The 27,588-nt window shown below is 38.3% G+C and overlaps 1 protein-coding gene across 1 annotated transcript; it reads right to left on the bottom strand.

The window, feature by feature from the left end:
- Window positions 1-824: 824 nt before the first annotated feature.
- maco1b (macoilin 1b) lies at window positions 825-26,967 on the bottom strand. The gene is made up of 11 exons (XM_065296143.2): window positions 26,675-26,967; window positions 21,745-21,886; window positions 21,094-21,220; window positions 14,963-15,086; window positions 14,216-14,394; window positions 9,192-9,759; window positions 8,617-8,775; window positions 8,353-8,535; window positions 8,088-8,208; window positions 7,810-7,984; window positions 825-2,796 (listed from the first exon to the last, which is right to left on the bottom strand). Exons 1-11 carry the CDS (start codon window positions 26,752-26,754, stop codon window positions 2,594-2,596), a joined length of 2,061 nt encoding a protein of 686 aa, XP_065152215.1. The 5' UTR covers window positions 26,755-26,967; the 3' UTR covers window positions 825-2,593.
- Window positions 26,968-27,588: the final 621 nt, after the last annotated feature.

Below are 27,588 nucleotides of genomic sequence, written 5' to 3'. Positions count from 1 at the left end.
AAGCACACAGCTGATTGTAACCATTGACTTCCATAGTAGGAAAAACTCAATTTAATGGGTACCGTCAACTGTGTGCACTTCATGATTTATCACAATACTTCCATAATATTTGTTTTCCTACTATGGAAGTCAATTGTTACAATCAGCTACCATCTTTTATCAAAATATCTCTTGTGTTCATAAAAAAAAAATTCATACAGGTTTAGAATGAGAAAATGACAGATTTTTTTTTTTTTTGGGTGAACTATCCCTTTAAGAGCCAATGTTAAACAATGAAGAGTTAATTATGCAATATTGTGTTTTTTTATATTTTGGTGGTCAAAATCGATTAGGTAAAATCGGGCAGCTCATTTCAGAGGGGCGGCTCGTGACTGCTCATCTGAGTGTCATGTGTTGTTCGTGTTTTCAAAATATGTGTTTGTTGCGTCATGTGAACTATGTGCATCACGTGTTTTGTCAAAATAAGTGCCTTCTGCACATGCGTCAAAACCGTTAATGATAAAAGAGACGCTCACGTTCACAAAATACTCGCAAGACACTCCCTTAACAGTAAACTCTGACATTATGTGAGCGTCTCTTTTATCAGAAACCCTTTCTGCAGCAGGCACTTATTTTGACAAGACACGTGATGCACATAGGATCACTTGATGCACCGAACACATTTTGAAATTACGAACCACACACATGACGGGCTAAAGACATGTTGTGACGAACTTTGCATCGTGCGCCCTCATGGTTATACCACACTTTAGTCTGTTTCCAGTTCAGTTTTGTCAAAGTTATCAGTCCTCACAACAATAAATGAGCAGAACACAGAAAAGCAATGCCAGAAAAAAACTTTTATTACTTGAAACCTCACAGAGACCGAGAACGCAGCCAAAATTCTGGCTGACAAACAGACAGAAAAGAGAGAAATGACAGTGGGCAAATAAACAGAATAACTTTCTTTTTTTCCCTCTTTCATTTAAACCACTTGAACATCGCAAACTTTTTAAGTCCTCCATCACATCATAGTTTGAAAAACACAGACACCGAAAACAACAACCATCTTGGAGAACTACAATACCACATAGGACTGACTCTGTCTACCCCAACCCCCCTCCCGCCCATCAAAAATCAATACTAACACAATAACCCCACCCAAACCATCCGGACCAGAACCTTAAGCTGACCGGTTAAGATTTGTGGCGCCGTGATCGTTATAAGGAACTGGGTTGAGCTCGGAAATCTTGTTAGCTTTAAACACAAATCAGTGGGTTTGCTTGACATTAGCTCAGTAATACTTCAAGCTCTCTGTTCATTTCCACAGTGACCGTAATATTCCTATGAAAACACTTTTGAGTTAAGAGTGTGAAGTGGCAATACTTTTTGCACTGGCGCCATCAAGTGGAACAACCGAGTATTCCTCTGCCAACGAGACAAAAACGATATAGCAATAATAATAATAATAATAATACGTTCCTCTAGCTTCGATCATTGGACCAGCCAGTAACCAGATGGGTCTGAAACACTTTCCTCATTCAACTAAATTACAGCCTTACTACATTGGCACTGGACTACACATCTGATACTGCAAGATGGCCAACACAATAAGAAAATAAGGGGGAAGAGAGTGTCGTGCGTTTTCATACTTAACATATTCCCTTACGAGCTTGAAGTCAACAACGCAATAGTGCAATGCTGGATAAATAAATAAATGTAAACAAATGACCGAATTCACAAGGCTTGTAAAAGGATCAAACAGAAGCAGAGCCGTCAAACCGATGCTCGGTGAAAAGGTTGGCTAGTTGATGGCAAAGGGGAAGAGATCTTTGAGGTGCACCAATGAGGTCCCGTATGAAGGCACTGATTATCTTTCAATAGTGATAAAAAAAAAAAATGACTAGTAAGGGGTCGTTTGCATGTGGTTTGTTACATCACAGCTTGGCTTGATCAGAAACCAACACCAATTCATCACCATTCATTAAAGACTGAATTGTCAGATTAAACAATTTCGTTGCATTATGCCAATTATTATTTTTTTCTATTAGTTAAATAGTACATTCTTAGCATCTTAAATTGTGACATTCTTAAGTAAAAATATCTTTCGGCTGACCTCTTGTATGGGTTAGAGCACCTGGGACAACGGATCTTACACTAAGGGTCCATCTTTCTTCTCCCCCTCCCATCCAAAAAAGCAAAAAATATAAAACCAACATGGAGGTGAAGTGATCTCTGAACTTGACTGAGGGAAGATACTCACCAACTTCTGTAAGGTTTCTAAACATTTACAAGAGAAAAGAAACAGCAGTTTCCTACTCGACGTGTGATGTCCCTTAAAAGCCTCCTTTTTCTTTTTTGTCTTTTGTTTTTTACTACAACAAATACAGTCACACAATACAACATCCTTCTGCCCAGGAAAGAAGCTGTAGTATTAGAAGACGAAAAAAACAATCTGAGCCACAGACATGCCAAAGATGAACTGAATCTGGGCCTATGGAGGAAAAAAACAACCAGAGAACACTGTGCGTGTATGTGTGCGTGTGTGTCTGTCTGTTTGTGTGTGTGTGTATGAAAGAATGAGTGGAGGTCTGTTGTGGTGGGAAACAAGCATTCATTTTTTCAGGGGCTGGTAAACGGATGCGTTCGGGTCCAGTCCTGATGGACTGGTGTCCATGAACTTGGAGGAGTAATGGGGCGTAACTGGGGTCATGCTGCCCGTGTCTGCTGAATATACCACGCTGGGCATGACTGCCATCACCTCTGCTATCTTCTGCTTTAGATCTTTTATCTCCTGGTCTTTCTGTAGGATCTGACCTGAATAGAACAAACACAGAGAAAAGCATTTAGTTTATTTTTTATTTGACAAAATACTAGTTAAGAGTGAGACTTGGATAGGTCTTCTTTTAAGGAAAATTTATTTTTAAATTTGAAAGAAAATGTAACACGGACTGTTTACATTGTTGCACAAGGTTGAGTGTTTTGGTTTTCCAGTATTTTTTTCACGCTGCCAAAAGACGATCTCCCGCAAATGTATGGAAATGTATAATGTTTTTCCAGAGAGTTATTTATAAACGAGTGTTTTGGTAGCATGTAAGTAAATTTTTTCATCATATGTTTCTTTCGGTTTCTAAGTTGGATGTGTAAGATACCAAATCCAATGCTATGTCATATTAATCAGTGTCTTGTTGACTAAAACATAGCATTGTTTTGAAATATGTCTGCAGCTCTTAGCAACTTTTTGGTGGGCTTGAAAATATTTTGACCTAGCGGGGTTAAATGTAACGCTGTGTTACAACTAACCCCTCAGCACTTAAGATATGAAAACTGCTAAAGTTAGCATAATTCTTGCTGTTGTTTTAAATAGGCTACACACGAATGATTGCTGGCTGTCAACAAAATAAATGTGCCTGTCTTATCAAAAATCGTGTCTAAAATGTATTTTTATTCATATCTTTAATATTAATTGAATAAGGTCACGTCAAAGATTGAAATCATAATGAAATGAATGGCTAAAATCAGACTTTGATTTTCATTATCTCAGAATTTGATTTTAAAACTGTAGTATGATTATTAGTGGTGTGACGAGACACTCAATTCACGAGACGAGACGATATTTATACACTTTTTAAAAAATCCTCAATGACTAAATAAATGAATAAGAAACTGAAATCATGTTATTTTAAAAGTTTTAACTAATCACACCTGTTTTAACGTCACACCCCTAATGATTATTACAGACTGGGTCATATATAAAAAATTTGTTGTCATAATTGTGCTGCTTTTTCTCACTTATTTAGACATTTGTATCCATTTATAATTGAACTATTGTCAGAAAAGGGCTGGATGAATGAATACAGTGTGGATACCTGTCTATTATAGACAGATATATAAACAATATCCACTTCAAGTATACAGACAAAAAAGTATTGAAATATTTGCCTGCAAACTTAATTTTTATCTAGTGTTACAACTAACTAACCCCCTGCCTGTTACAATGAACCACACCTATGGGGTAAGTTGTAACGTTTGCACTTCTGTCACGTTTGGTGTAATTGTCCAAGAATGGTAAGTAATAGAAACAAACTTTAAATGGTCATTTTTAGCAGAGAACTGTTGTGTTGCTTTAGTCTAGTAGCCAGCCCATAGAGCCCCATTGTGAACCCGGAAATGTTGAGTACACCAAAGTTTTATTGCATGAATGGGAAGTATAGGTCCCCAACATACAGAAACTGCCGGATGCTAATTTGCATATGTTGAGCAATTTGCATAATTAGCATAATTAGCAATATTAGCTTAATTGTCCATTTTGGTCACATATTTTGCACTGTATGGCCAATTTCTACAATATGTAAGTGGTTTTAGAGGTTTTAGAGGATTCTGATTTCATTTCTGCCACTTTCAGACTTCAAAATGGTAATTCTATAACAGATTTGGATTAATTTAGACACTTTTTTATTAATTCCGAACAAAATTTTAGGTTATTTTTATGGTAAACACTATATTCTCACATTTCAGAATCACAAGAACTCATGCTCTTTGATGTGAATGTTGATAACCTCAATATGTTTACATTTCTTAAGGTCTGGTCATGTTTTTATGCAAATAAGCTGTTGCAGTGAGCTGTTATATACAATAAGTATGTTGTGAAGCAAAGGAGCATAGTCTATTTTTAAAGTCGAAATTATCCTTGCAGATTTTTTTATATTCTTATATCATATTTATGTTTTCACATTAAGATAAAAGGTTATAATGAGTTATAATGACAGTTTTGTTCAGTACATTGTAAATTTCTATTCAGATCCATTTTGTGAGTGAATCTGGTGTTCAAAAATTAGTTACCATTATAAAAAAAATTTGTATTCTTCTTTTTTTAAATTCAGACTTCTTGTGATTTGATCAGGAATGGATTAAAAACATTTGATATTCAGTGTTCTTGCTGCTTTCTCAAGTTGTCGTGTAGTATTAATTTAACCATTCGGATCTAGGTTTAAAGGACAAGTTCGGTATTTTACACTTAAAGCCCTGTTTTCAGATTGTTTATGATGAAATAGAACGGTTTTGGCTGAAATTTCGACATATGCGGCTGCCCTGAGAATTTTTGGGTGTTTGTGTTTCACCTCACACCTCTACAATGGGTTTAATGGTGCACTGGAACAATCCTTTCTAAAATGCATTAAACTTTCGTTTACAAAGACGTGAAACTCAGTGAGTGGTCAGGGGTGTTCACTGACATGCTCACACAAAAATCGCTGCAAAAGATGCTATTTCACTATTTCATCATAAACAATCTGTAAACAGGGCTTTAAGTGTAAAATACCGAACTTGTCCTTTAAGTACTTTCAAAACAAAGAGAAACGTTTTGATCAAGTCGAAATGTCAGGAAAGAAGTGTCTGTTTGCACCATGCAGTGGCAAAAATAGCGACTTTAAAATATCTTTACAATCAGAGGAACTCTGTAACCTTGGATGGAGCCCGTATGAAATTTACCGAAAGCGCAAAAGGCCCCCAGCAGTGAAAGCACTACCTCCTACAGAACGTAATATGCGCCTTCATGGAAGACGTGCCCACCTACAGGTGCTACTATGAAAATCAGCTGACCAGCCTGATCCACCGGTTGTGGATATCACCTTGTTTGGATGGGACAAGAAGATGGGTCTAAAGGAAGGAGAGGAACTGCTTATGCCCACACAGGATTCAAGTCCAGTTGCTCCTCCTGCTTTGTTAGATGTTGTCAGCTGTGGTTTCAAAGCTGTGTTGAAACCTTGTACATCAGCAAAGTCCAGCTGTGTAGCTGCAGGTCTGGGCTGTACCAGTTATTGTTCCTGCAAAGGCAATGATGGTATATACTGCATACTTACACAACACCAAGAACACAAAGAAAGAGATGAAGGGTCTGGAGAAGATGATGACAGAACAGAAGAGAATAGTGAAGATGATGAGGCTGCCTTTTTATTAATTGTGAGGCATAGCAGTTTGCCTGAAGGTGTTAGCCAGTGTGTGCTTTGTGTGGTGCGGAGGTAAGGCCCTCTTGGTTAGCCTTCCGTCTGGCAGGCTGACCCGGGTTGCCCAGACTCAGTTTTAACTCTTCCGTTTGGCGGAGTTTTAACTGGGTCCTCATTTGATTTTGCGACTTGCGGACCAACCTGGAAAGCACATCTGCCATTCTGGAATGGCCCTAGTGACTTGCGGGGCCTGTCTTGTATGGCATATTTACATGTTTGCCTTGGTGCAGAGGTGAAGCCCTCTTGGTTAGCCTTGCGTTTGGCGAGCTGACCCGGGTTGCCCAGACTCAGTTTTAACTCTTGCGTCTGGCGAAGTTTCAGTTTACCCGATTACTATGTATCATACAGTTCCAGGATCCAAGTTATGTCAAATACCCGCATTGCTTTTTCATCCAGAAATGCATAACATTCAGCCTAACAAAGATTCATTGTTTATCCAAAAAGCTATTTTGAATCTTCAAAAGTGTCAGGAGGGGATTCAGCCTCACTATACCCTGTAAACAATGAATCAACATTTATAAGTGCACTCATGATTCTGAAATGTTAGATTATTGTATTTACCTAGCCTAGAAATCTAGACGCACCCTAGCGGCTGCAAAATATATTTGCTGCCAGGGTTTAGTCTAGGCACTCACAATACACTTAACAGCTCCAAAAACCAAAATTTGGTCAGGCCAATCACATCGTGTGTAGCGTCTGTGGGGCGGGCTTAACATGATGACGACAGAGCTGCAACGGTTCCTACTTGAAAACAAAGAATGGCTGCTGCTGCTGGCGAACAGCTATCTTTTGAAGCGGCTTTGGCCGCGACTCTGGAGGACTTAGACTTCTGTTTTTCTTTGAGAGAAGAGCAAATAACCCTACTGAAGTCCTTTTTAAGCAAGAAAGATGTGTTTGGAGTTTTGCCGACTGGTTACGGTAACTTCGTCACCTTCTTCGTTGCTCTGATTGGTCATAGCGCTATCCTATTGCGTGCAGAGGCATTTTGAGGGACAACCTTATATCCCGCCCCTTGCATTGAGCCGTTTGTGTGAAGAGTTGCCAGACCTTACATCTTGATGTAGGTCTGGCTAACCAGGCTAGTATTTACCATAAAATAACCTAAAATTATGACTGAAAGTAATAAAAATTTGAATAAATAAATCAAAATTTGTAATAAAATTAGCTCTTTAAAATCTGAAAATGCCAGAAATGAAATCAGCATCATCTAAAACCTCTAAAACCACTCACATATTGTAGAAATTGGCCATTTAGTGCAAAATATGTGGTCAAAATGGACGATTAAGCTAATATTGCTAATTATGCAAATTATGCAAATTGCTCAACATATGCAAATTAGCATCCGGCAGTTTCTGTATGCTGGGGACCCATACTTCACATTTCTGCAATAAAACTTTGGTGTTCTCAACATTTCCGGGTTCACCTAGTTGGCTACTAGACTACTTGTGTAAAAATAAAATTAATTAAACGCAAATATTTTTTGAACGATTGAGCCAAAACCAAAAAGCGTTAGGTTGTGCCCCACTCTCCCCTACATTTTTCTTAAAAATTGATTGCCTTCAGAAGGCCTTTATTAACCCTCTGGGCCATGTGGATTACTTCCATGAAGAAAGGATGCACTTTTTTGAGCTTTAAATTCAAAGCACCATTTACTATCATTATAAATCTCAGAACAGCCAGTACATTTTCTAATATATCCCGATTGCGTTTGTCTAAAAAAATAATCATGCACATCGAGGATGGCTTGAGGGTGAGTAAATCAAGGGATCATTTTCATTTTTGGCTGAACTATCCCTTTAAAGTGTGTGTACATTGAATGTCAAACCTTGTGCAATCTCCAGCTGTCTCTTGGCATCTCCGAGTGCAGAGAACAGGTCCAGCTTGATCCGGGTCTCAGCGCTGAGGCTATTTTCCAGGTGCTGTGTTTTATCCTGCATCGCTGAAAGTGCCGACATCAAAACCTCTGTATCCTTTTCATTTTCCTTATATTTATGCAGTTCCTGGAGAGATGTGACAGAAAGAGCGAGCAGGAGACAGTTAATGCACTGTATGTTGGAGATGATTAAGTTAATGTGGATTCTAAACACAGGAAAGTTTCCTCACTTGGACTTTAAGCTCCAGCTCTCTGATTTGATCCTCTTTCACCTTAATGTCCAGCGTGAGCTTCTTACACTCCGTCTCCAGCTCCGAAATCCTCCTCCTCAGAGACTCTGTGCATTCACCTCTGACACACAAATTAGTTTGATGCATTAACATAAAAAAACAGCAAAAGAATAAGAAAATATATTTATAATATAATATAATATAATAAATATAATTATTAATTCATAACGTATTGAAACAAGGATGGTTAGCATCCATAAAGCACCTGGTTGCGGCAGCGAGGGCGACCGCACGGGCTGCCGTGGCTTCCTCAAGTTTCTTGCGTTTCTTTTCCTCCGCTAAAAGTTTCTCTGCTGCCACGCGAGCCTCCTGTTCGGCCTTCAAGCGCTTTTCTAACTGCCCCACCGTCTGCTTATCCTTCTGCTTCGCCTGCACGGCGTTATGAAGCCTGCGCGCACAAACACACAGAGTTTGCATTAACGCAGGTACATTCCCAGCCTTTGTTATTAAAAAAAGATGAATATCTCACTTGTTCTGAAGCAGCTCGTTCTCCTGTCGCAGCTGTCCGAGCTCAGATCGTATGCTGCGTTCGGAGCTGCCCAGGGAGCCCAGCTGACTGCGCAGATCCTGTTCGGTCTGTCTGCTTGCCTGCAGGTCTGCTTTCAGCTTCTTAACATCCTGCTCAAGCCTGATAAACAAACACATGAGTCACTCGGATTAAAGCGATCGATGAAAAGAGTCGTGCCTAAGAATAAGGTGAAATGCCTAGCTAGATAGCATGTTTGGGATCTGAAATGCTGTATGTTGCCTAAAAATGCTGTCTAGGTCACAATTTGTTTTTTTATGTACACAATTAATAAAATTAAAATCAATATTGTGATTAATAAAGCACTAAAGGATGTAATTTAATTACATAAATACATAAGCTGCAGATGCTTTGAGAATGGAATAATGGGACCAAATTCTGTCCGAAAGGGAAAAGGTTATTATAACATAATTATATTAGAATTAAAAACTGATCTAATTAACCCATTCAAGTATGATGTGAATGCAAAGTAGTACATGCCGTCAAACAGTTTCCACGTTTTGATGGGCATCACTTACCTGACAAGCGCCTCAGGTTTGCTCAGCTGATTGTTGGGAATGCAGTTCTCCACAGGGTCTCTGTTGGATGCTGAATTCTTTCCTCCTCCAAACTTCTGTTTCTTATCCCCCTTACTGGACGACGAGGGCCCGGAGTTGGACGGCACGCTTCCGTTTGCCGTTCCGTGCCCTCGGGGCGATGAGCTCCCGCCGCCTCCGCTAGCGTTTTTGTAATTTTTGTTGGAATTGGAGGACGAGGAAGATGAGGAAGATGAAGAGTGTTCATCCTTCAGCAGGTTCTCAGTGCTGCCCAGCAGATCTGAGCTGCTCAGTCTCTTACTGTTCACGTGGTTCTCCATGTACTCAATCTCCTGAGCTTTACTGTCCACCGATGGTAAGATGCTGCTGCTGGTGCTGCTGTGATGGTTCTGATTGTGGTTGTTGTGTTGTTTTTTTGACTCGTTCTTGCCTCGTTCTTTCTCTCTGTATTCCAGTTCTGGTAAAGTGTTGGATGAGGGTTTTTTTCCGCATGCGGAGCCGTTCTGTGCCACAGCTGTAGAGTCTACATCGTTTAGTCCTTTAGTTGGTGCTGCTCGAGAAAGAGAGAGACATTTTAACCAATAATATTTCATTAAACTTATGCTTACAGCAACTTGCAACAAAGTGACGTAAAAACATTCAGGTTTTTTTTTAAAGACACATACTATGCCAATTTTACAAGATGTAATACAAGTCTCAGGTGTGCATAGATGTGTCTGTGATGTTTCAGATCATTTATTAGAGAATGTTCAAAATGCCCCTATGTGGGAGCGGTTAAAACAGCGCTGTTTTTATGCGTGTACCTTTACATGCAAACAAGCTTATCAACAGAGAGTGAGCGCTTTTGGTTAAAAATAGATCTGATTCCTGTAAACAGTCTGAGACAATAGGGCTCAACGCAAATAATTTTTTATATTTTTCACTTACCCTGCCAAAATTTTTACTTGGCGTCAATAAAAAAAATTCAGTGTCTGTCACACATTTAAAAATAAAAATTCAAAAGTCAAATATAATTGCATACATATACAACAGACATGTTCCAACATAAAAAGGCTCTTAAAGGTATAGCGGAAGATTTTCCCGAATTATTTAAAAGAACCGCCCCTCGATATTTTTAAAAAAATGCTCCTGAGAGGGAACGCCTGTTAAACGCGTGCACGAGACAGAGAGAGAGCATGCAGGAGCTCAGTTCTTCTCTTCGCTCTGTTTACAAGTTTCTGTCGGCATGTTTACCGTGTCTGTGCGGTTCGTGACTTGTGCCAGGGCTAGCATCGCAAATCATAGCTTACATCAACTTTTACCAGCAGTGATTTTAAATGGATTTCTCCAAATAGCATGACAAAATGTACCTTTCCAGTAGAAACTTCGCGTGGGAAGCCCAACCTGTCCTTTTAGCTCACGCCAGCGTGTGAAATAGTCTCCCATAAACATCCTGGTCTAGTTTCTTTATTTATAGTCCTTTCCCTTCTTGTCATACAATTCGTAGACACTTTTTCTTTTGCGAACCTCAGGCTTTTTAAAAAAACACAGTGAGAACGCGACCTTCAATGAATGGTTGAAACCGTAACACAACACACATACACGTGAACGTGCGCATGTGCAGAAAGCGAACGTAGAGACGAGCATGTGCGACGGTTATACGTCAACATATAATCAGAATGATTGACATCTGGGATGTCCAATAACAGTGGTGATCCACCCGGAAAACGAAAATCTTCCGCTATACCTTTAACTGTTTTGTTTTACCTGTAAACTGAAAGCAAATTGTGCAAATTATTGCAGTAAATGTCTGAGGGTGAAGCACTGGCCCGATCGGGCAAGTGACAATAATTGTTACCGGCCCAAACGTCTCTCACGCTTGCCCACGGGCCACCGGGCAGTCCTTTATGTTTAGCCCTGCAATAGTATCTTTAGCCGCATTAGCGCATCATATTTGTCCAAAATCGTTAATTATTAACATTGGCTGCTAACGTATATTTAGCAGTTTTAAGTTGACACTATCTGACTAAACTCGGGCTATTTATTGTGCACGTCCGCCATATGTACGATACATCCGAGTTATCCTAGACGTGACGCTATGCGACGCTTCTCACCCGGTGTGAGACCCCCTTAAAGGAGCGTGTACACCAAAGCATTTAAACGCGTCTGAAAACAGCAAACGAATGCCGGCTGTGGGCCTTACCCACGTTTTTTCCAGCTAAGTACTTTAGTTGCAATGATACTTTGCTTCGTTCATCAGTTGATGAATGATGTGCTGGTTGGTTCTGATATTTTTCCCGCCCCCTCTCCACTGTGATTGGACGACTGAGTGAGAAGTGATATTGACGAGCTGAGCGTTACATTTTTGAACTATGTGCGCTCAGCGCAAAAAAAAGTAAGCTGCTGCAAAGCACGACGCCTCCATTGGAAACAACTGAAAACATACGTGGGCCACTGGCATAAACGCCTTGGTGTACACGCCCCCTTATGAGACCACTTTGGTTTAATGGGGAAGTATAAGTGGATTTTACATAATATGTGCCCTTTTAGACCTGGTGAACATTAGTGACAGCACCACTGATGATGTGTATAAGAATATTCTAGGGCTGTCAAAAGATTAATCGCGATTAATCGCATACAAAATAACAGTTTGTGTTGGTGTTATATATTTGTGTGTTTATTGTGTGTAATTATTATGTATATTTAAATACACACATACAAGTATACATTTAAGAAAATTATGAAATATATCAAAATCTAAATAAATATATATACATATAAATGTTTCTTAAGTATATACATGCATGTGTAATGTATTTATATAAACAAGATAATTGCATACAGTGCACACACATATATTATGCAAAAACTAACTTTTATTTTGTATGCAATTAATTGCGATTAATCTTTTGACAGCCCTAGAATATCCAAGTCTTTGTTTTTGTCTTTTTTGTAATGACTGAAATGAGGGCACAGACAGAATTGTCTTTATTTTTTTAGGAAACAGCTTTAAGAAACAGCTATGGCTGCAACTAACGATTATTTTCATAATCGATTAATCAGGTGATTATTTTTTCAACTTATTGGGTAAAATATAAATCAGGCACTAAATTAGAGTATTCATGTGTAGAATTGTATTTTAAAAAGTGCAAAAGCCACACACAACTACAGTTTTACCAATATAAAATTTTTGATTTAGATATTATAAGCCTTAAATAAAAAAGTTTGTGCAGCTTTTAAATAGTAAACATCAGCTAATAAACTTAATAACATAATAAACTTCAACTTTAGACCTTGATGAATATTAAGACTATTTGTTATTAAAGGGATAGTTCTGCCAAAAATGAAAATAAACCCATGATTTACTCACCCCCAAGCTGTCCGAGTTGCATAATCCATCGTTTTTCAGACAAACACATTTTCGGATATTTTAGAAAATGTTTTAGATCTTTCAGTTGATTAAATGTAATGTTACGGGGTCCACGACCTTCAAGTCCAAAAAAGTGCGTCCATCCTTCACAAATTAAATCCAAACGGCTCCAGGATGATAAACAAAGGTCTTCTGAGGGTAATCCGCGCAGTGTTGTTGTAGAAATATCCATATTTAAAACTTTATTAACGTAAATAAATAGTCTTAGTCGCGTCCGCATTCAGGATGAGAGGTTACGCAGCCTACGGAGGCTACTCTGCTGCTGCTCTGTGCCCCCGCCCTACGAATTTGTCATACGTCACTAAGAAAAGTGCGTAAACTACGCTAATACTCTCTTCTGAATACAGAGGAGTCTAAGATGGCGGCGCTACCGGAAGGTAGTTATTTACGTTAATAAAGTTTTAAATACGGATATTTTTACAACAACACCGTGCGGATTACCCTCAGAAGACCTTTGTTTATCATCCTGGAGCCGTTTGGATTTATTTTGTGAAGGATGGACGCACTTTTTTTGGACTTGAAGGTCGTGGACTATGGGTGGACCCCGTAACATTACATTTAATCAACTGAAAGATCTAAAACATTTTCTAAAATATCCGAAAATGTGTTTGTCTGAAAAACGATGGACATATGCAACTCGGACAGCTTAGGGGTGAGTAAATCATGGGTTTAATATCATTTTTGGCCGAACTATCCCTTTAACAAAATAAATAAACCATTATGATATGAAAGTGGTGATATACATGCGTTGTTACAGTGAAAAAAAACTGGATTTCCCCCTTACTTTAAAACAGATGCTTTGTGTTTCATTACTATTTTTATGAAAACCCAACATCAATTAGACAAAAACAGAATAACTTATTTATTTATTAATTAAGGAAATTAAACCTTTATAAACCAGCGTTTGTTTTCGTTTTTGTTTTTGCTTCTGTGCTTTTAACCAACCTGGTCGTCCTATTTTGGGGCTGTTTACACTAAAATCACAAGTGGACGAGAGACACATCACATTTACACCTGGTATTTAAATTTAAGTCTCTTTTGTCCACCTTTGACCGCTTCCATCTTGAATACTTTGAGGTGATGGTCTGTGGAGACTGTGGGTGAGTCTCTTTGCTGTCATTTTAAACGCGAGCGAGTTTATATGGATGCAAACTAATATTATGTCAGAGTCCCCTGCACAGTGTTTTTTTACATGTACATGTTTGAGCTTTCTCTGATATTTCAGCACAAATTAGGAAATAAGATCACACAACTTTCACACGCTTGCAAAATAAAACTACGCAGAGATCACTGTACACTGTGTGTTCGAGCCAGAAGTCAGAAAAAACGTAAAACATTGTGTTCAGTACCTCAGAGCTATGAATAAAACATGACTGACTTTGAGCAGGCAGCTCACACTTTATGAAGAAACAGCAGCTGATACGTGTGTTGTGGTGCGGGAGCATGTGACGTTACAGACCAACTAATCGATAATGAAATTCATTGACAACGAATGTCATAATCAATTTTCAACGATTTTATCGATTAGTTGTTGCAGCTCTAGAAACAGGACACAGTATGCAATGTTGCATCAACTCATCCCTTCATCCCGCCTTACCTTCCTCAGCCTCTCTCTCTTGTCTCTGTATGAGCTGTTGCTCTGGAGGTAGCGCCTGCTGCAACAGCTGCATGTAGAACTCGTTCTCTTTCTGCACTTCCTTCTGTTTCCGCAGACGCATTTTATAACTGACATAACTCTTAAAACCGAAGCCCAGCGTCACCACAGGATATCCAATACTGCACACAACACAAGAAAGATGATTTGCATTGTTTGTGTCAGTGAATGACAGCCAAGACGTGTTAGAAAATGTCACAACATTCGCATTTCTAATGTATACTTTTTTCAAGTTTATTAAAACCATGACATTTGTACGATTTCACTTTAACATTCATATAGCCAATCCCATTGTTAAATTTTAAACGTAGGGGTACCCTTTAACAAGATGCTTAGTGTATTCTGACAAAATGTTGAATGATCTTTCATTTGTAATTTGCTTTGGAAATTCTCTAAAAGATTTCATGTAAATATTGTGATTGTGTTGTGATTGTGAATGCAGGATTTACAGATGCAAACTCAGATGTCAGATGAGCGGCAGTGAAGCAGATTTATTAGTCACAGCAATAACAACATGACTAACACACTTCAATCCCTGTCACGTATCTCAATAGTGACACACCTATCCGATGCTTTTAATACGTTACATAACTTATTTTAATAAACTGAACAGATTGAGCAGGAATGCATTTATTATTTATGAATCAACATCATTATTTCTGTATGTAAAGAGCGATTGGAAACACATACCAGTGCGCTGCAAAAGGACGGCAGAGGTCCACGTGGAAGTGTTTCAAATCTTTAAATCTGATAGCTGCCTCAATATAAACAAAAAGTATCCATAGTGACACAGTGGGGAGGCAGACCCCTCTTTCTGTAGAGAGATCAGAGAGGAGAAAGGAAATTAAAGATGGCATCAAAATCAGTACAGCAGTGAGTTGCAGTAATAATGAGCCTGCTGTACTGTACATACTGTACATTTCAAATAATATATTGAGTATTTTACATCATATAAGTGTTTGTTGTACTGCTTTTTTGTTTAAGATTAATAAATGAGCAGGAAACATAATTTTTGTAAGTATATAATGCTTGGGTACAGTTTATGCTTTTATTGCATCCATGTAAGCTAAAAATGCATGTCCATTTAAAGGGATAGTTTACAAAAAAATTAAAAGTCTGCCATTATTTACTTACCTTCAAGTCTTTGTTCTGCTAAACACAAAAGGAAGATATTTGTAATCAAGCAGGAAACAGAAGCACCATTGACTTCTATAGTAGGGCAAACTATGAATGTCAATGGTGGTCAATAACGGTTACAAACATTTCTCAAAACATCTTCCTTTGTGTTCAGCAGAGCAAAGAAATGAATACCGATTTGTACCAACATGAGGGAGAGTAAATTATGACAGACTATCCCTTTAAATTAATACTTGTCATCTATCTATACTAGTCAACATTTGAAGTGGATCAAAACCTTTCATAAAAGTTGTCTTAAAATATTGGACAACATGCGTTCTTGTCTTAGGACACCTTTGATAAACTTTTTTGATCCACTTCGAATGTTGACTAGTGTATATTAAAAGGCACAATATGTATGTTTTCACCGCTAGAGGCGAACTATCGAAGGCAAAGCTTAATGAGTGAAATGATGGGAGATGTCATTCTCAGCATCTAGAGATGTATGAAATTCACAAGTGAAAGCCAAGGATAGCGCAGATATAACATCAATAATAGCAATTTTTATTTTTTTTATTACAAGGGACGAGACATTATTTAAAATTTACAAATTCTTGAAAACTTTGGGATCATGCAAGTACACTGCATGAAATATATAACACAGTGCAAGTGTTTTTCGAATATTTCATTACCAAAATCATACATATTTTGTCTTTGACCATTGGCACTTTTTCACCGGTACGGTATTACACTCACTTTGGCTCGGTTTGCATTTCCATTGCAGTTTAGTGCCGCTTCAGAGTGGGTGGGATTATAGGTGGGATTATTAACACATATCAATGGAATGGTGTTCTTGATTCTCGTCATGTGGATGTTTTTCACATCTAAAAGGGAGTTTGTCAACTTTTACAACAAAGCACTAATGACCCGGCAGCCGGCACATGGGGATAATCTTGCATTTAGCAATGACGATGGTAGCGACGATTCTCTGACCAATCAGTGATCTGCAGTGTTACACTTCATGTTTTGGTATCATTACGACTTGCCTGGAACCGAGGTGATGCTAAAAAGGTACCAGGTTCTTGGTAGTGAACAAAGTGTAAAACCCCCAAAAAGTGAGCAGTACTGAACCGTACCAGGCTATACTATCAAATGGAAAAGCACCATAAATGTCCTATATAGTCTCTCTAGCAGTGGTCTCCAACATGGTGAACGCGGGCATCAAGTTGCTCGCATGGAATCTGTGAGTTGCCAGCCAATGCACATTCTATAAATAGCCTCGATTTTAATATTCATTTATCATAGGGCTGCAACTAACAATTATTTTAATAATCGATTCAGCAGTCGATTATTTTTCGATGAATCGGATAAAAAGCATTAATTTCCAACCCTTTATTTAAAAACAAAACTGAAATCTTCAGAAAGTGCACAAACATGTTGATCTTTGAACATCCCTGAGCTTTTAAAGTAATAATAATAAAATAAAACAAAATAAAAATTGACTAACACAAAAAACATACACATGTATGCTTTACATTTGCCAAATATCTAGACTTTAAAAAAAGTGCCGCTGGGCTGCCAGAACAAAAAATAATAAAAAAGAAAGAAAGAAAAATACAAATAAGAAGCAAAATTATCTGCCAATGGGGTCAAAATAATCTTAATGAGATATAGGGCCCTATTTTTACGATCTGAAACGCAAGTGTGAAGCGCAAAACGCAAGTGACTTTGTGGGTGGATCTTGGGCGATGTTGCTATTTTCCCGGTGGGAGAAATAACTCTTGCGCCAGGCGCAAATCAATAAGGGGTTGGTCTGAAGTAGGTTCATTATTGGTTTGGGTGTAACGTCAAATAAACAAATCAGAACGCTATCCAACATTCCCTTTAAACGCAAGGGCGCAAGTTCCATGGCGGGTTGCTATTATTATGACGGATTTACCAGGCGCACGCCAGGAGCGGTTCACAGCCGAGGAGACCGACGTTCTTGTAAGAGCAGTCAAAGACAGAGAAGTTGTTTTGTATGGGGATGGGAGAAACCCGCCCAAATCAGCATAGGTTAAACAGGCGTGAGAGGAAATAGCCACAATTGTCTCATCAGCTGGCATCCCCAGGACGTTCCGCCAAGCGCTACAATGATTAATTAATGAATCCCAAGCTTGCCAGCATAAATCGGGCACGCCGTGTAACGGGAGGTGGATCTGCCTCTATACAGAACCTGACGCCAGCAGAGGACATCGCTAGGTCCACCCTCACCGCTGAAAGTGTTGAAGGCGGTTTGGGGGCTTTGAGATCGGACCCAAGAAACGCAAGCAGTCAAACCCCAAAATACACTTACAAATCCAGTTCACATACATTAAGGTTTCTTATGAAAACATTTAAATTATTATTTACATAAAATAAACGTAATACAGCCACACAACAAACTTATGAAAATATTTTAATCGTTATTTGCATGAGAATTTTTTAACGCCACCACACAATAAATAAAAACTATCACCACAATGCTCACCACAATGATTTCCCTTATCTCATGTGTTAATATTTTTTATTGTAACAATTTATGATTTGCAAAAATAACTGTTGCATCTGTGTAGATTAGATGCAAAGTGTGTGCGCGTTGTGCATTATGGTCAAGCATGAGCCCTTAAAATAGCATAATGAACAACGCGCAACGCGCCACTGACTTAAGACTATTTTTTTCTGGTCAGTGGCGCAATTGTTTTTTGAAACTGCAAAATAGCATCAGGGATGGTTTGCGCCGGAACACGCCTCCCTTTTTGCGCTGAACCGCCCAGGGAGCGCAAGTTCATTCCCTAGTTTGCCGACCTGCGTCTGTGGAGGGAAAAACCCGCTGTGCGCCGGTGCAAAATACGAATGATACATGTGTCACTGACAAAGTCTTAATTTTGAGGTGTTGTTTTTTTTTCAGAAAACAAGACAAAATTTCTCATGCCATTTTTCTTGTTTAGTAAATGCATCTTGATCTGCATTGCAAACTATAAGTAATAAGTAATTGATTTGGTGTGTTTGAGTGCTCATTGTTACAATTACACCGCAAACGGTCAGTGACATTTTTATTTGTTTATGGTAGAAAGAAAATACTGATACTGAGATAATGAGAAAAGGATAATTGAACTACATGTTTATTAGTCTAGAAGAAAACAATACTTTTTGTTTGCAGTCGATCATGCGGTACAGGAACTGCTGTGGTGTGTCATGATCATGCTGCATAGCAATCATAAGCTCCTAGAATAATTTAGTACATTATTTACATTAGTGAGTGTGTGTGTGTGTACAGAGAGAGAGAGAGAGACAGAGAGAGAGAGAGAGAGAGAGAGAGAGAGAGAGAGAGAGAGAGAGAGAGAGAGAGAGAGAGAGAGAGAGAGAGAGAGAGAGAGAGAGAGAGAGAGAGAGAGAGAGCGAGCGAGAGAGAGTTCCTTGTTATAAAGACATGTAGACTGGCATTGACAATGCTTTTAAACAAAATAAGCAACATGCACTGTATTCTATGGCTGTCATTCTAAATATAGGCCATAAGTCCATTTTACGTCTTTTAGTTTGTAAACCGATTTAAAGCGCTGTTTTAGTAAAGTGCCCATGCAAAACAGTCCCTCCAGAAAAACGCGATTATGCGATCGCATGATTTAACGCATAATTAGCCAAACTCCGCATATTTATGCGGGGGACACATTTTTTCAAATATGCCACACTTTCAAAGCATCAATTTCCGATTTCTGTGCGGGTGTGGGCAAAATACGCGGGGCTTGCATGATTTCACAATCCCCTCATTTTCGTTGCAAAAATCACATATATCTTGGCAGAAAGTTGAAAAATGTTGCATTTACCTCACACAAGTGCAGCCATGTCCCCTGTTGCCATGGAAATGTTATGAAGTGACATGATTATGTGACGTGAACATCATTGAAAGGCTGCAAACATTTTTTGCAAGTTCCAGCAGTTTTTGTAAGTTCCCGCAATTTCACTGCATAAAATTGCATAAATATCCTGCATATTCCATCTGATTTTTTAAGAAAACGTGCCGCAAGATCAAGGACTTTTGCCCGCAACAATCACAAAAAACTCAGCGTTTTTCTGGAAGAACTGAAAAGATTACGGGCTTTAAGACCATGGGGAATCCCTGGCAGCGATGGACTTGCACTCGAATTAAATATCCGGAAACAACAGAGAACACAGTGCGCAAGGGGGCCAAGTGTGTTCGCTCCAAATTTAACTCAAACTTTTTTTAATACTCAAAAATCCCAGTGAGTTGCGCGACACAACGAATCGATTATGAAATTCGTTGCCAAGCTTTCAGTAATCAATTTATATTGATTTAATCGATTCGTTGCTGCAGCCCTAATTTATTACATATTTTTTTTATATTAGCTTGGCTTCTTTTATGCATGTTAACATTTAAAACAATAATAAAATATATAAACAAGTAAAATAAAAAAAAATCAACAAGTAAAAGAAAAGACTATATCAAAAAAGTAGCCCTCCAGATGGTTTTATCCACATTGTGGTAACCCTTGCACACAAAAAGGTTGGAGACCCCTGCTCTATAGTATCATTTATGAGGTCAATAAAAGTAATATCTTGTATTCTATTCCATATTTTTAATAATTTTTCGATTTTCTTTGTTTTAATTTTTTCTGATGTAAAGCTGCTTTGAAACAATGCAACCCTGCAAATAAGTCGTAATTATAATCGTAATAGTTCTGAAATTGTTTTAACTCTTTGGCACACATAATGTACCTACCTTACTCACAGTATTTTGTAGGGATGCACCGATAGGATTTTTTGGGGCCGATACCGATTTAAACAGACAACTTCTGGCCGATACCGATGCCGATATTAAACACTTTTATACAATACTATACAGTTGGTCTATTAGCTAGTTTATTTCTGCATTAAATTATGTTTACTGAACATGGATTGGATCTGATTAATATTCAACTGACCAACATAATAAGAGAGGCACAAATTAAGCTAAAACAAATATAATAAGACAGCATGACAACCTTCAAAGGTTACATATAATGGATTTCTTTATGCAGTTAATTAATAAACAATCGGTATCGGCCTTTCTCGTGCTATTGCCGATATGCCGATGGTTTCAAATTCATCAAAAATCGGCCGATAAATATCGGCGGCCGATACATCGGAGCATCACTAGTATTTTGTTCTCCCCTAACATGTTCCCTCCATTACTGCATCAAGTCAGTATAACAACTTATATTTTGTTCTTTTGAGCTTGTGGTAAAATGCGACTCTCACATGAAGTGTCAGCTCTGAATAAAGCAGTGAATGAGTCATTTGAGGCAAATCCTTTTGTTGACACCAAGATCCAAAGCTATACTGTCACAGCAGCAGAAATAACCACACGTACAGCTGCAAGCTCACAGTCTGAATGCTTTACAAAGAGAAAATATAATGCAAGCTCACAACAGCAAATGGACAAAGCGCAGAATTACAGTCCAAAATTAGCTGGCAACTGTGAACACTTTTAAACTGTTCCCCTATCTTCACAAAGATGGAGCAAAAGATAAAGATGCTCGTGCCAAAAAGTAAAAAAACAAAACACAGGGCTGTACAATTATTCGAAGAAATAATCACACATTACATTTATGTCTCTGTGTAGGAACCATGATAGGAACTTGAATGACAGGATGAAAGGGTGTTGTGAACAGGTGTGCCACTCTTACCTGTGTGCCACACGTACTGCACCCAAACGTATGTGCTGGCTGCAAAGAAAAGCCACTGCACGGGGATGAAGAGTAGACATATAATATCTGATGTGAACGCCACACATACAAAGAACACTGAGAAGGCCTGAAACAAAAAGAGACACGTATTAGTGTTAAACATCACTCTTGAGATGATATTACACTTAACATAAATTTATATTGTGCTTTTTTATTTTAGATTAAATGTTGGATGTGTACTGAATCGTCCTGTGATGTGACTGATCCATTTTTGCATTTCACAGTTCATAATAAGGACAAAATATTGGCATTATCTACTATGTCCTGAGAAGTGCAAAATCAATTTCTATTTGGGCAACCTCTCCGGCATAAATATGCTAGATGAACGATATCTGCAGAATTTATAAGAATGAATTAAAAGAGCTAAATCAAGTCACAACTAAATTAAAATTCCCAACCATATGAATATCAGAGCTTGTCAGTATAAATCATCCACTTTATTTGTACATCAAAGAAAAGCTCAGAAATATTAAAACAATATTTGGATCAACATGAGGGGGGCGTAAATGATGACAACATCTTCATATCTGGACCTCTCTCTTTAATCATTTATTGTGTGGATCATTAAAAGTATTTCTCGCATGCACTCACCAGGCCCTGATATCTAAAGGAGTCGTAAACGCTGCGTATGAAGAGCCAGAAGGGCCAGAGATACTCGAAGCGAAACTCCAAAACAAAGTCTGCCAGCAGCACCAACGCCCAGACCACCAGAAACTTCAGGTACAGGAACGTACTGAGAAACATAGAGAGAGAAAAAGAGATTAGATCACAATCACTGGTTCAAGATTTCTACATTAGATCTGTATGAAAACAAGCAAGACAGTATCCTGAGGCACTGAACAGTTAGATACATCTACTATTAACATCTTAATGGGCTCCAACAGTGAATCAAGTCCAATTGCATTACAAATGGGAAGAAAATGAATCACTAGCCTAGCTTCTATATTTTCTAAAAATATATATTACAACCACCACACTACTCATTATTATTAATTGAAGAAGACCCAGGCGTGTAATCCAAGTATTAATGGCAAGGAAACTCCCATATATTTGGGCACAGCAATGTTTGAGGTATTTCAGGGAGGATACAAGTACATGATTTTGCAATTTTAAAGAATGATCATGTGACTTATGCACGTCAGCATTTATGCACATTTTTCGAATTGCCTTAAACACCAACTTATGCGAGCGTGAAAAACGTTTTTGCGATATGTGGGTTTTGCTAAACTGATGTGTTTCCATTGGCCGTATTTTCAATGCAAAATTTCAATTAGCGCAATTTGAAAGGGTACTGGAAACTAGTGTTGTGTTTATCAACTTGATCTTTCTCCAACGCATCATGAATCAAATTAAATTGGTTTATGAAACCGTACTTAGAAACTGTGTACGAGTAAAGTGTATGAGTAAAAATTGGATATACAAGTTGTTATTGTAAATCTCACAATTATGATTAACCAATTTCCATTTAAAAAGCTCTGGACGTTTTTCCAGCACAGGTGTGCTGCAGATCCGACAGGTGCTGAAGACACTATTAATAGCTTTCTGATGACACACATGTTTATTGTGTGTCAACACAAAAAAACAAAGTCACTGGACTGGTAGATCTGGGCTTATGTCATACTCACTGAGAAAAACACTGAGTACACAAATCACACAACAACAGACACAAGCTAATGTAATTTGTAACGGATAAAACTTAAATCAGAGTTACACTGAATTCACCCAAAAGAAAGATTTACATGCTACAAGGACATGACATTAATACAAATCCAAAAATTGTTGGTCTCCTATCAAAAATAAAGACACACTAATGCTCCCTGGCTTTCATTTCTGTACAATGGCTTTATAAACATGACATTTCATAATAGTTCAGCTTTGACATTCTGTCAACAAAACACCCACTAATAAGAACATCATCTTTTTAAAATGAAACTTCAGTGCATTATGTATACAAATTTATCATGAAACATTTGTCCCAGTTTCACTTTGACCATAATCTGATATTAAAGGTCCCGTTCTTTCTTTGTTTTTGAAGCTTTGGTTGTGTTTACAGTGTGCAATATAACATGTGTTTATGTTTCACGTGTTTAGTGTGTTTTGATTCGATAGCAGCTTAGCTTGCCGTTAGCTTAGCTGGCGACTGACGTATTCCTGTGGGCGGAGTTTAGTCAAAAAACTGTTCTAGTGACCTCATTAAAGCAGGAAGTAGAGGGCTGTAGTTCAAACTGGACGTTCGCTGTAGGCTTTGAAAGGCGATTCTGTTAAAGAAAAAATATATCACCTGGCATACTTTGAGCTTTTTCATTTTACAGGTATTACTTATGCTATTATAGCAACATTACACACTAACTATGGTTTAAAAAATGTGATCAGAAAGAATGTGACCTTTAATACATATGGTACATTTTCAAGTCAATATGAAACAGAATTCACAACCACTTTAATTTTGTAACGTGGCAATTTTCCAAAGCAAAACAAAATATTCAGAGCTGAGTAGGATAGTATATCCTTCAGGCATAAAAAAAAGTGTAGACTTCAAATAAACCACCACACAGTATGATATTTACAGAAACAACTTTAAGCTCATATTTTTAGTATCTCATAAAACTTTAATCCAGTAAACAAAATAAATGAACACAGGCCTAAAAGATTGCTAAAAAAGCTCAACTAAGTCTGATTTATGGTTTGAGGATAAAAATTACCCCAAATTTACACGAATGCAGATTCACATCTTACAGTGGGTCAACATTTGAAATGTAGTCAAACATAGTGAGAAGCACTTTACAGATTATCTGTATGTTAGCATTAATATTTATTTGTATATATTCAACATGATACAAAGCACCATAAGTAGTTAGTTACCATCTACCTGCATCTTCAACAAGTGAGCTTTATAAAAGACATTGTGTGACCTCTAACACACTGATGTCACAAGTAAACTCACAAAATCAAACCTGCTGAACAGACCAAAACACTATACATACAGTAAATCACAAAAAAAAAAACACAACAACTTGAACTGACACGGATTTCGAAGCCATTTAAATGGATAGTTCACACATAAAAATGTAATTTCTCTCACCATTTACTTAATCTCATGTTGTTACAAACCTTTATAAATTTCTTTATTTCGATGAACACGAAGAAAGATATTTTGAGGAAAAAGAATACAATGGAGGTAAATGGGGCTCACGAACGGTTTGGCTATGAACATTCCTCAAAAATTCTTTCTTTGCGTTCATCAGAACAAAGAAATTTATACAGGTTTGTAATATAACATAAGAGACATTTTATTTTAAGGTAAACTGTCCCTTTAATGAGAGTTATTTCAACAGTAAATACATAAATCTATGAAACCTCTAGCATTAAAGGCGCTCTAAGCGAATAATGTGCGACGTCACTTCCTGTTGATGTTTGAACTGTTTTCAAACAGACAGAGCGTAGCTAACTCCTCCCCCTCCCCCTCCCTTCCGTGCTTTCATGAACGCACCCAACCCCCACCCCCAAATCCTTCTTGTCGTTTATTGGCTGGAATACTTTGTTTTGTTTTGTGAAGCTAGGTTTGGCCATTTGTTGATATTGCCGTTTGTGAAGCCTGGGCTGTCTACAGAGATCGCGTTTTTTTACAGTTTGATCAGCGGACAGGCAGCAAGCAGATAGTGAGGAGATGTTTCCGGTATGTAACAAAAAAATTTTTATGGTCTAAAATGCTTCAATTCGCTTAGAGCACCTTTAAATCTCTTTACAACAGCGATTTTGGCTTAAAGTTCACACACACATAAACACTGAGACCAACACACTACATCTCTTACTGTGGGTTCACACCAGATGCGAGTTCAACGCTTTGCACGAGTAGATTACACACAAAGTCAATGCAAAGACGCGATCAGACGTCCTCGCGTGGGGAATGCGAATGACGCGATATGGGTGCAGCAATTGCCGTGAAAACATGCGCTATTCATCTCAAACGTGTCTTCGCCCAAGTTGAAAATATTTACCTTGAGCGAAAAATTCGCATGACATGAAGTTAAATCCTGCGTGTGATCTAGAGCGAGTAGCACGATGCCCTGCGTTTTGTGTGTACGTAGCATTACTGACAGCATAAATTACGCTTATTCTCCAAAAGTATCCTAAATATTACATTTGTACGTGAGAATACGAGCAGTACTCTTACAAAAAACATCATGTGTCAAACATGCTAATCTATTTCATTTCTAAATTTGTTGGTTAAACGTTTATTTTCAGTTCTGTTTACATGAATATGCAATTCATCTGAAACTATAACATTAGGAAGTAAAGATTGTGTGACTTTAACATTAATAACAAACACTATTACACAAAATTGAAGACTAAGATTCATTGTGTGATATTTACTATCTTAATAATTTTAGTATAAACAGTTTTCCCACTCCAAGCCAAATTTCCTGACTTTTCAGTGACTTTTACGAACTAAAAACCTGAATTTCCATGACCCAGGTCCGGGACGCCGTGAGCCTTGGATAATGTAGTGTACACTATACATCTTAAAGGCGTGAATTATATTAAACAGTGCCAGTAAACAGCTGTGTAAATTGTAGTCAGCAGGACCTGGAAAAGGTATCCCTTGCGTCACAAGTTTTGTTAAATGGAAACTAAAATTTAAAGCAACAAACAAACATCCCCAATATTCCCTGACTTTCAATGTCTGGAAAAGACCTTTTAAAATTCCATGACCAGTGGGAACCCTGTATAAAGGATTACATTTATTTAAAATAATAATGTATGTGCTACATAATATTTATGGGTATTCAATTAAAGCACAAATAAGTATATATTTGCTTGTGATACAGTTTATTATCTCATTTCCCACACTAATCCCTTCAAAAGTTTAAGGCTGACTTTTCATTTAAGTTGATCTAGGTCAATAATACAAGTTAAATGTTACAATACTGGTTATTTTAACGTATAAATGCACCTCAAATTCACAAAAAGAGAAAAAAAAGTGGTTTGTCCTACTTCTGAGGGAAAATGTACCAAACTTTAGTTTTTCGGGGTCTATGCTGATTAAACCGCTTTCCAGCTTTATAATTTGAATAAACTTCACGCTTTCTGTTGCACTTTCACATGCACGATTTGCAAACGAAATTGCGCTTATTTCCATTACAGTGTCTTGAGTTAAAGTCGAATCAGGATGGATCACTGCTTTCGTGTCGGTTACTAACGGACCTGTCACTTCACTCACGCTGATGATTGACAGTTACTGACGTTAACGGCTGGGTCCCGAGCCCAAAGACACTTACGGGTTTCGCGGGTTCTTTCTTTTAAAACGCATCTGTACGATCATCGCGATGAGGCCTACAACACCTTATTCATTTCTACACAAACGACTGTCTGCCTCTAACCAGCTTTGTTGACGGTAGCTTAGCACAAACAGATGATTTACAGCTTCTCTGTGAGATCACATACGACTAAGAAAACGACATCAGAGCCTTTTGTTTGTTTCGGGAACCATAACGGTTCTATCGGAAGCTCTGAATCGTACCTGCCGTAGATCCCCTCAGTGATTCGGTTCCGTTTTAAGGGCCGTCGGAGCTTGCTGCAGTCCGCATTGCGCCGCTTCATCCTCGCCCCCTTAAATCGGGCTTTTTAATACCTTCAGCAGTGTGGTCCAGGGTTCTGCCTTGTTCGAAAGGGAAACATTGGCGGTCCTTTGGAAGAATATATCGCTGTACTTATTATTTTCCGCTGCTAACAAAGAAATAAATAAAAAGACTGAGTGGAAGACCCTCCTCCTTCTCTCGGCGCAGACGCACAGTCACACACTAGCAATGGTTGACCTAGACAGGTGTGATTGACAGGCGAATGAGCCAATAGTAAACGCGTGTGTGAGCTGTCATTTTGATTGGCGTGAGGAATAGCCAGTAGGCAGCGCACTGTTTTGTCAAGGTACCAAAGAAAGGGAAACGGGGCGGATGACAGGTTTGCTAGCCCGACCAGTCGCTGCCTTTGTGGACAAATCAGGTAGTGCTCACTTACCAATCGGATGACTCTGGGCGGGATTAAACGTTACGCTTTGACGTACGCTCTAGGAGAGCTGCCACATGAAGGGTTGTGTTGTTTTATTACCAGACAAAAACAGAATATTTATTTCGCATTGTGTAATTGTCAGTAACTACTGTGGGCTTTTTAACTTTCATACAAAACAACTGTAATTCACTGTTAAAGGCCCACTGAAGAGCCTTGAAACGCACAGCATTATCTGATGTGGTGACGTCTTTTTAACTGAAACAGGAAGTCGGTACGGAACTATCGAGAAGACCCTCCCCCCGTTTTTAATAACCAATAGCGTTTCGCTTATGACACTGTCCAGCAAAGCAGTATTTGACAGCTTGTGAGCTTCACGGTTGTATTAAAGGGGAAATATCTTGAAAATCTTACTTTTTTCATGTTGAAGTG

The sequence above is a fragment of the Paramisgurnus dabryanus genome, chromosome 20 (assembly GCF_030506205.2).
Source record: "Paramisgurnus dabryanus chromosome 20, PD_genome_1.1, whole genome shotgun sequence".
In the NCBI taxonomy this organism is placed as follows: domain Eukaryota; kingdom Metazoa; phylum Chordata; class Actinopteri; order Cypriniformes; family Cobitidae; genus Paramisgurnus; species Paramisgurnus dabryanus.
This window is presented reverse-complemented; position numbering and strand designations above follow the sequence as displayed.

Bases quoted from the DNA above. Each gene is read 5' to 3' on its own strand.
- maco1b (XM_065296143.2), bottom strand. From the start codon at position 26,754: ATGAAGCGGCGCAATGCGGACTGCAGCAAGCTCCGACGGCCCTTAAAA. The intron at 14,395-14,962 runs GTATGTGTTTCC...TGTTGTGTGCAG, and splicing joins CGTCCTTTTGCAGCGCACTG to TATTGGATATCCTGTGGTGA. The intron at 2,797-7,809 runs GTTTGACATTCA...TGTTCTATTCAG, and splicing joins ACAGCTGGAGATTGCACAAG to GTCAGATCCTACAGAAAGAC.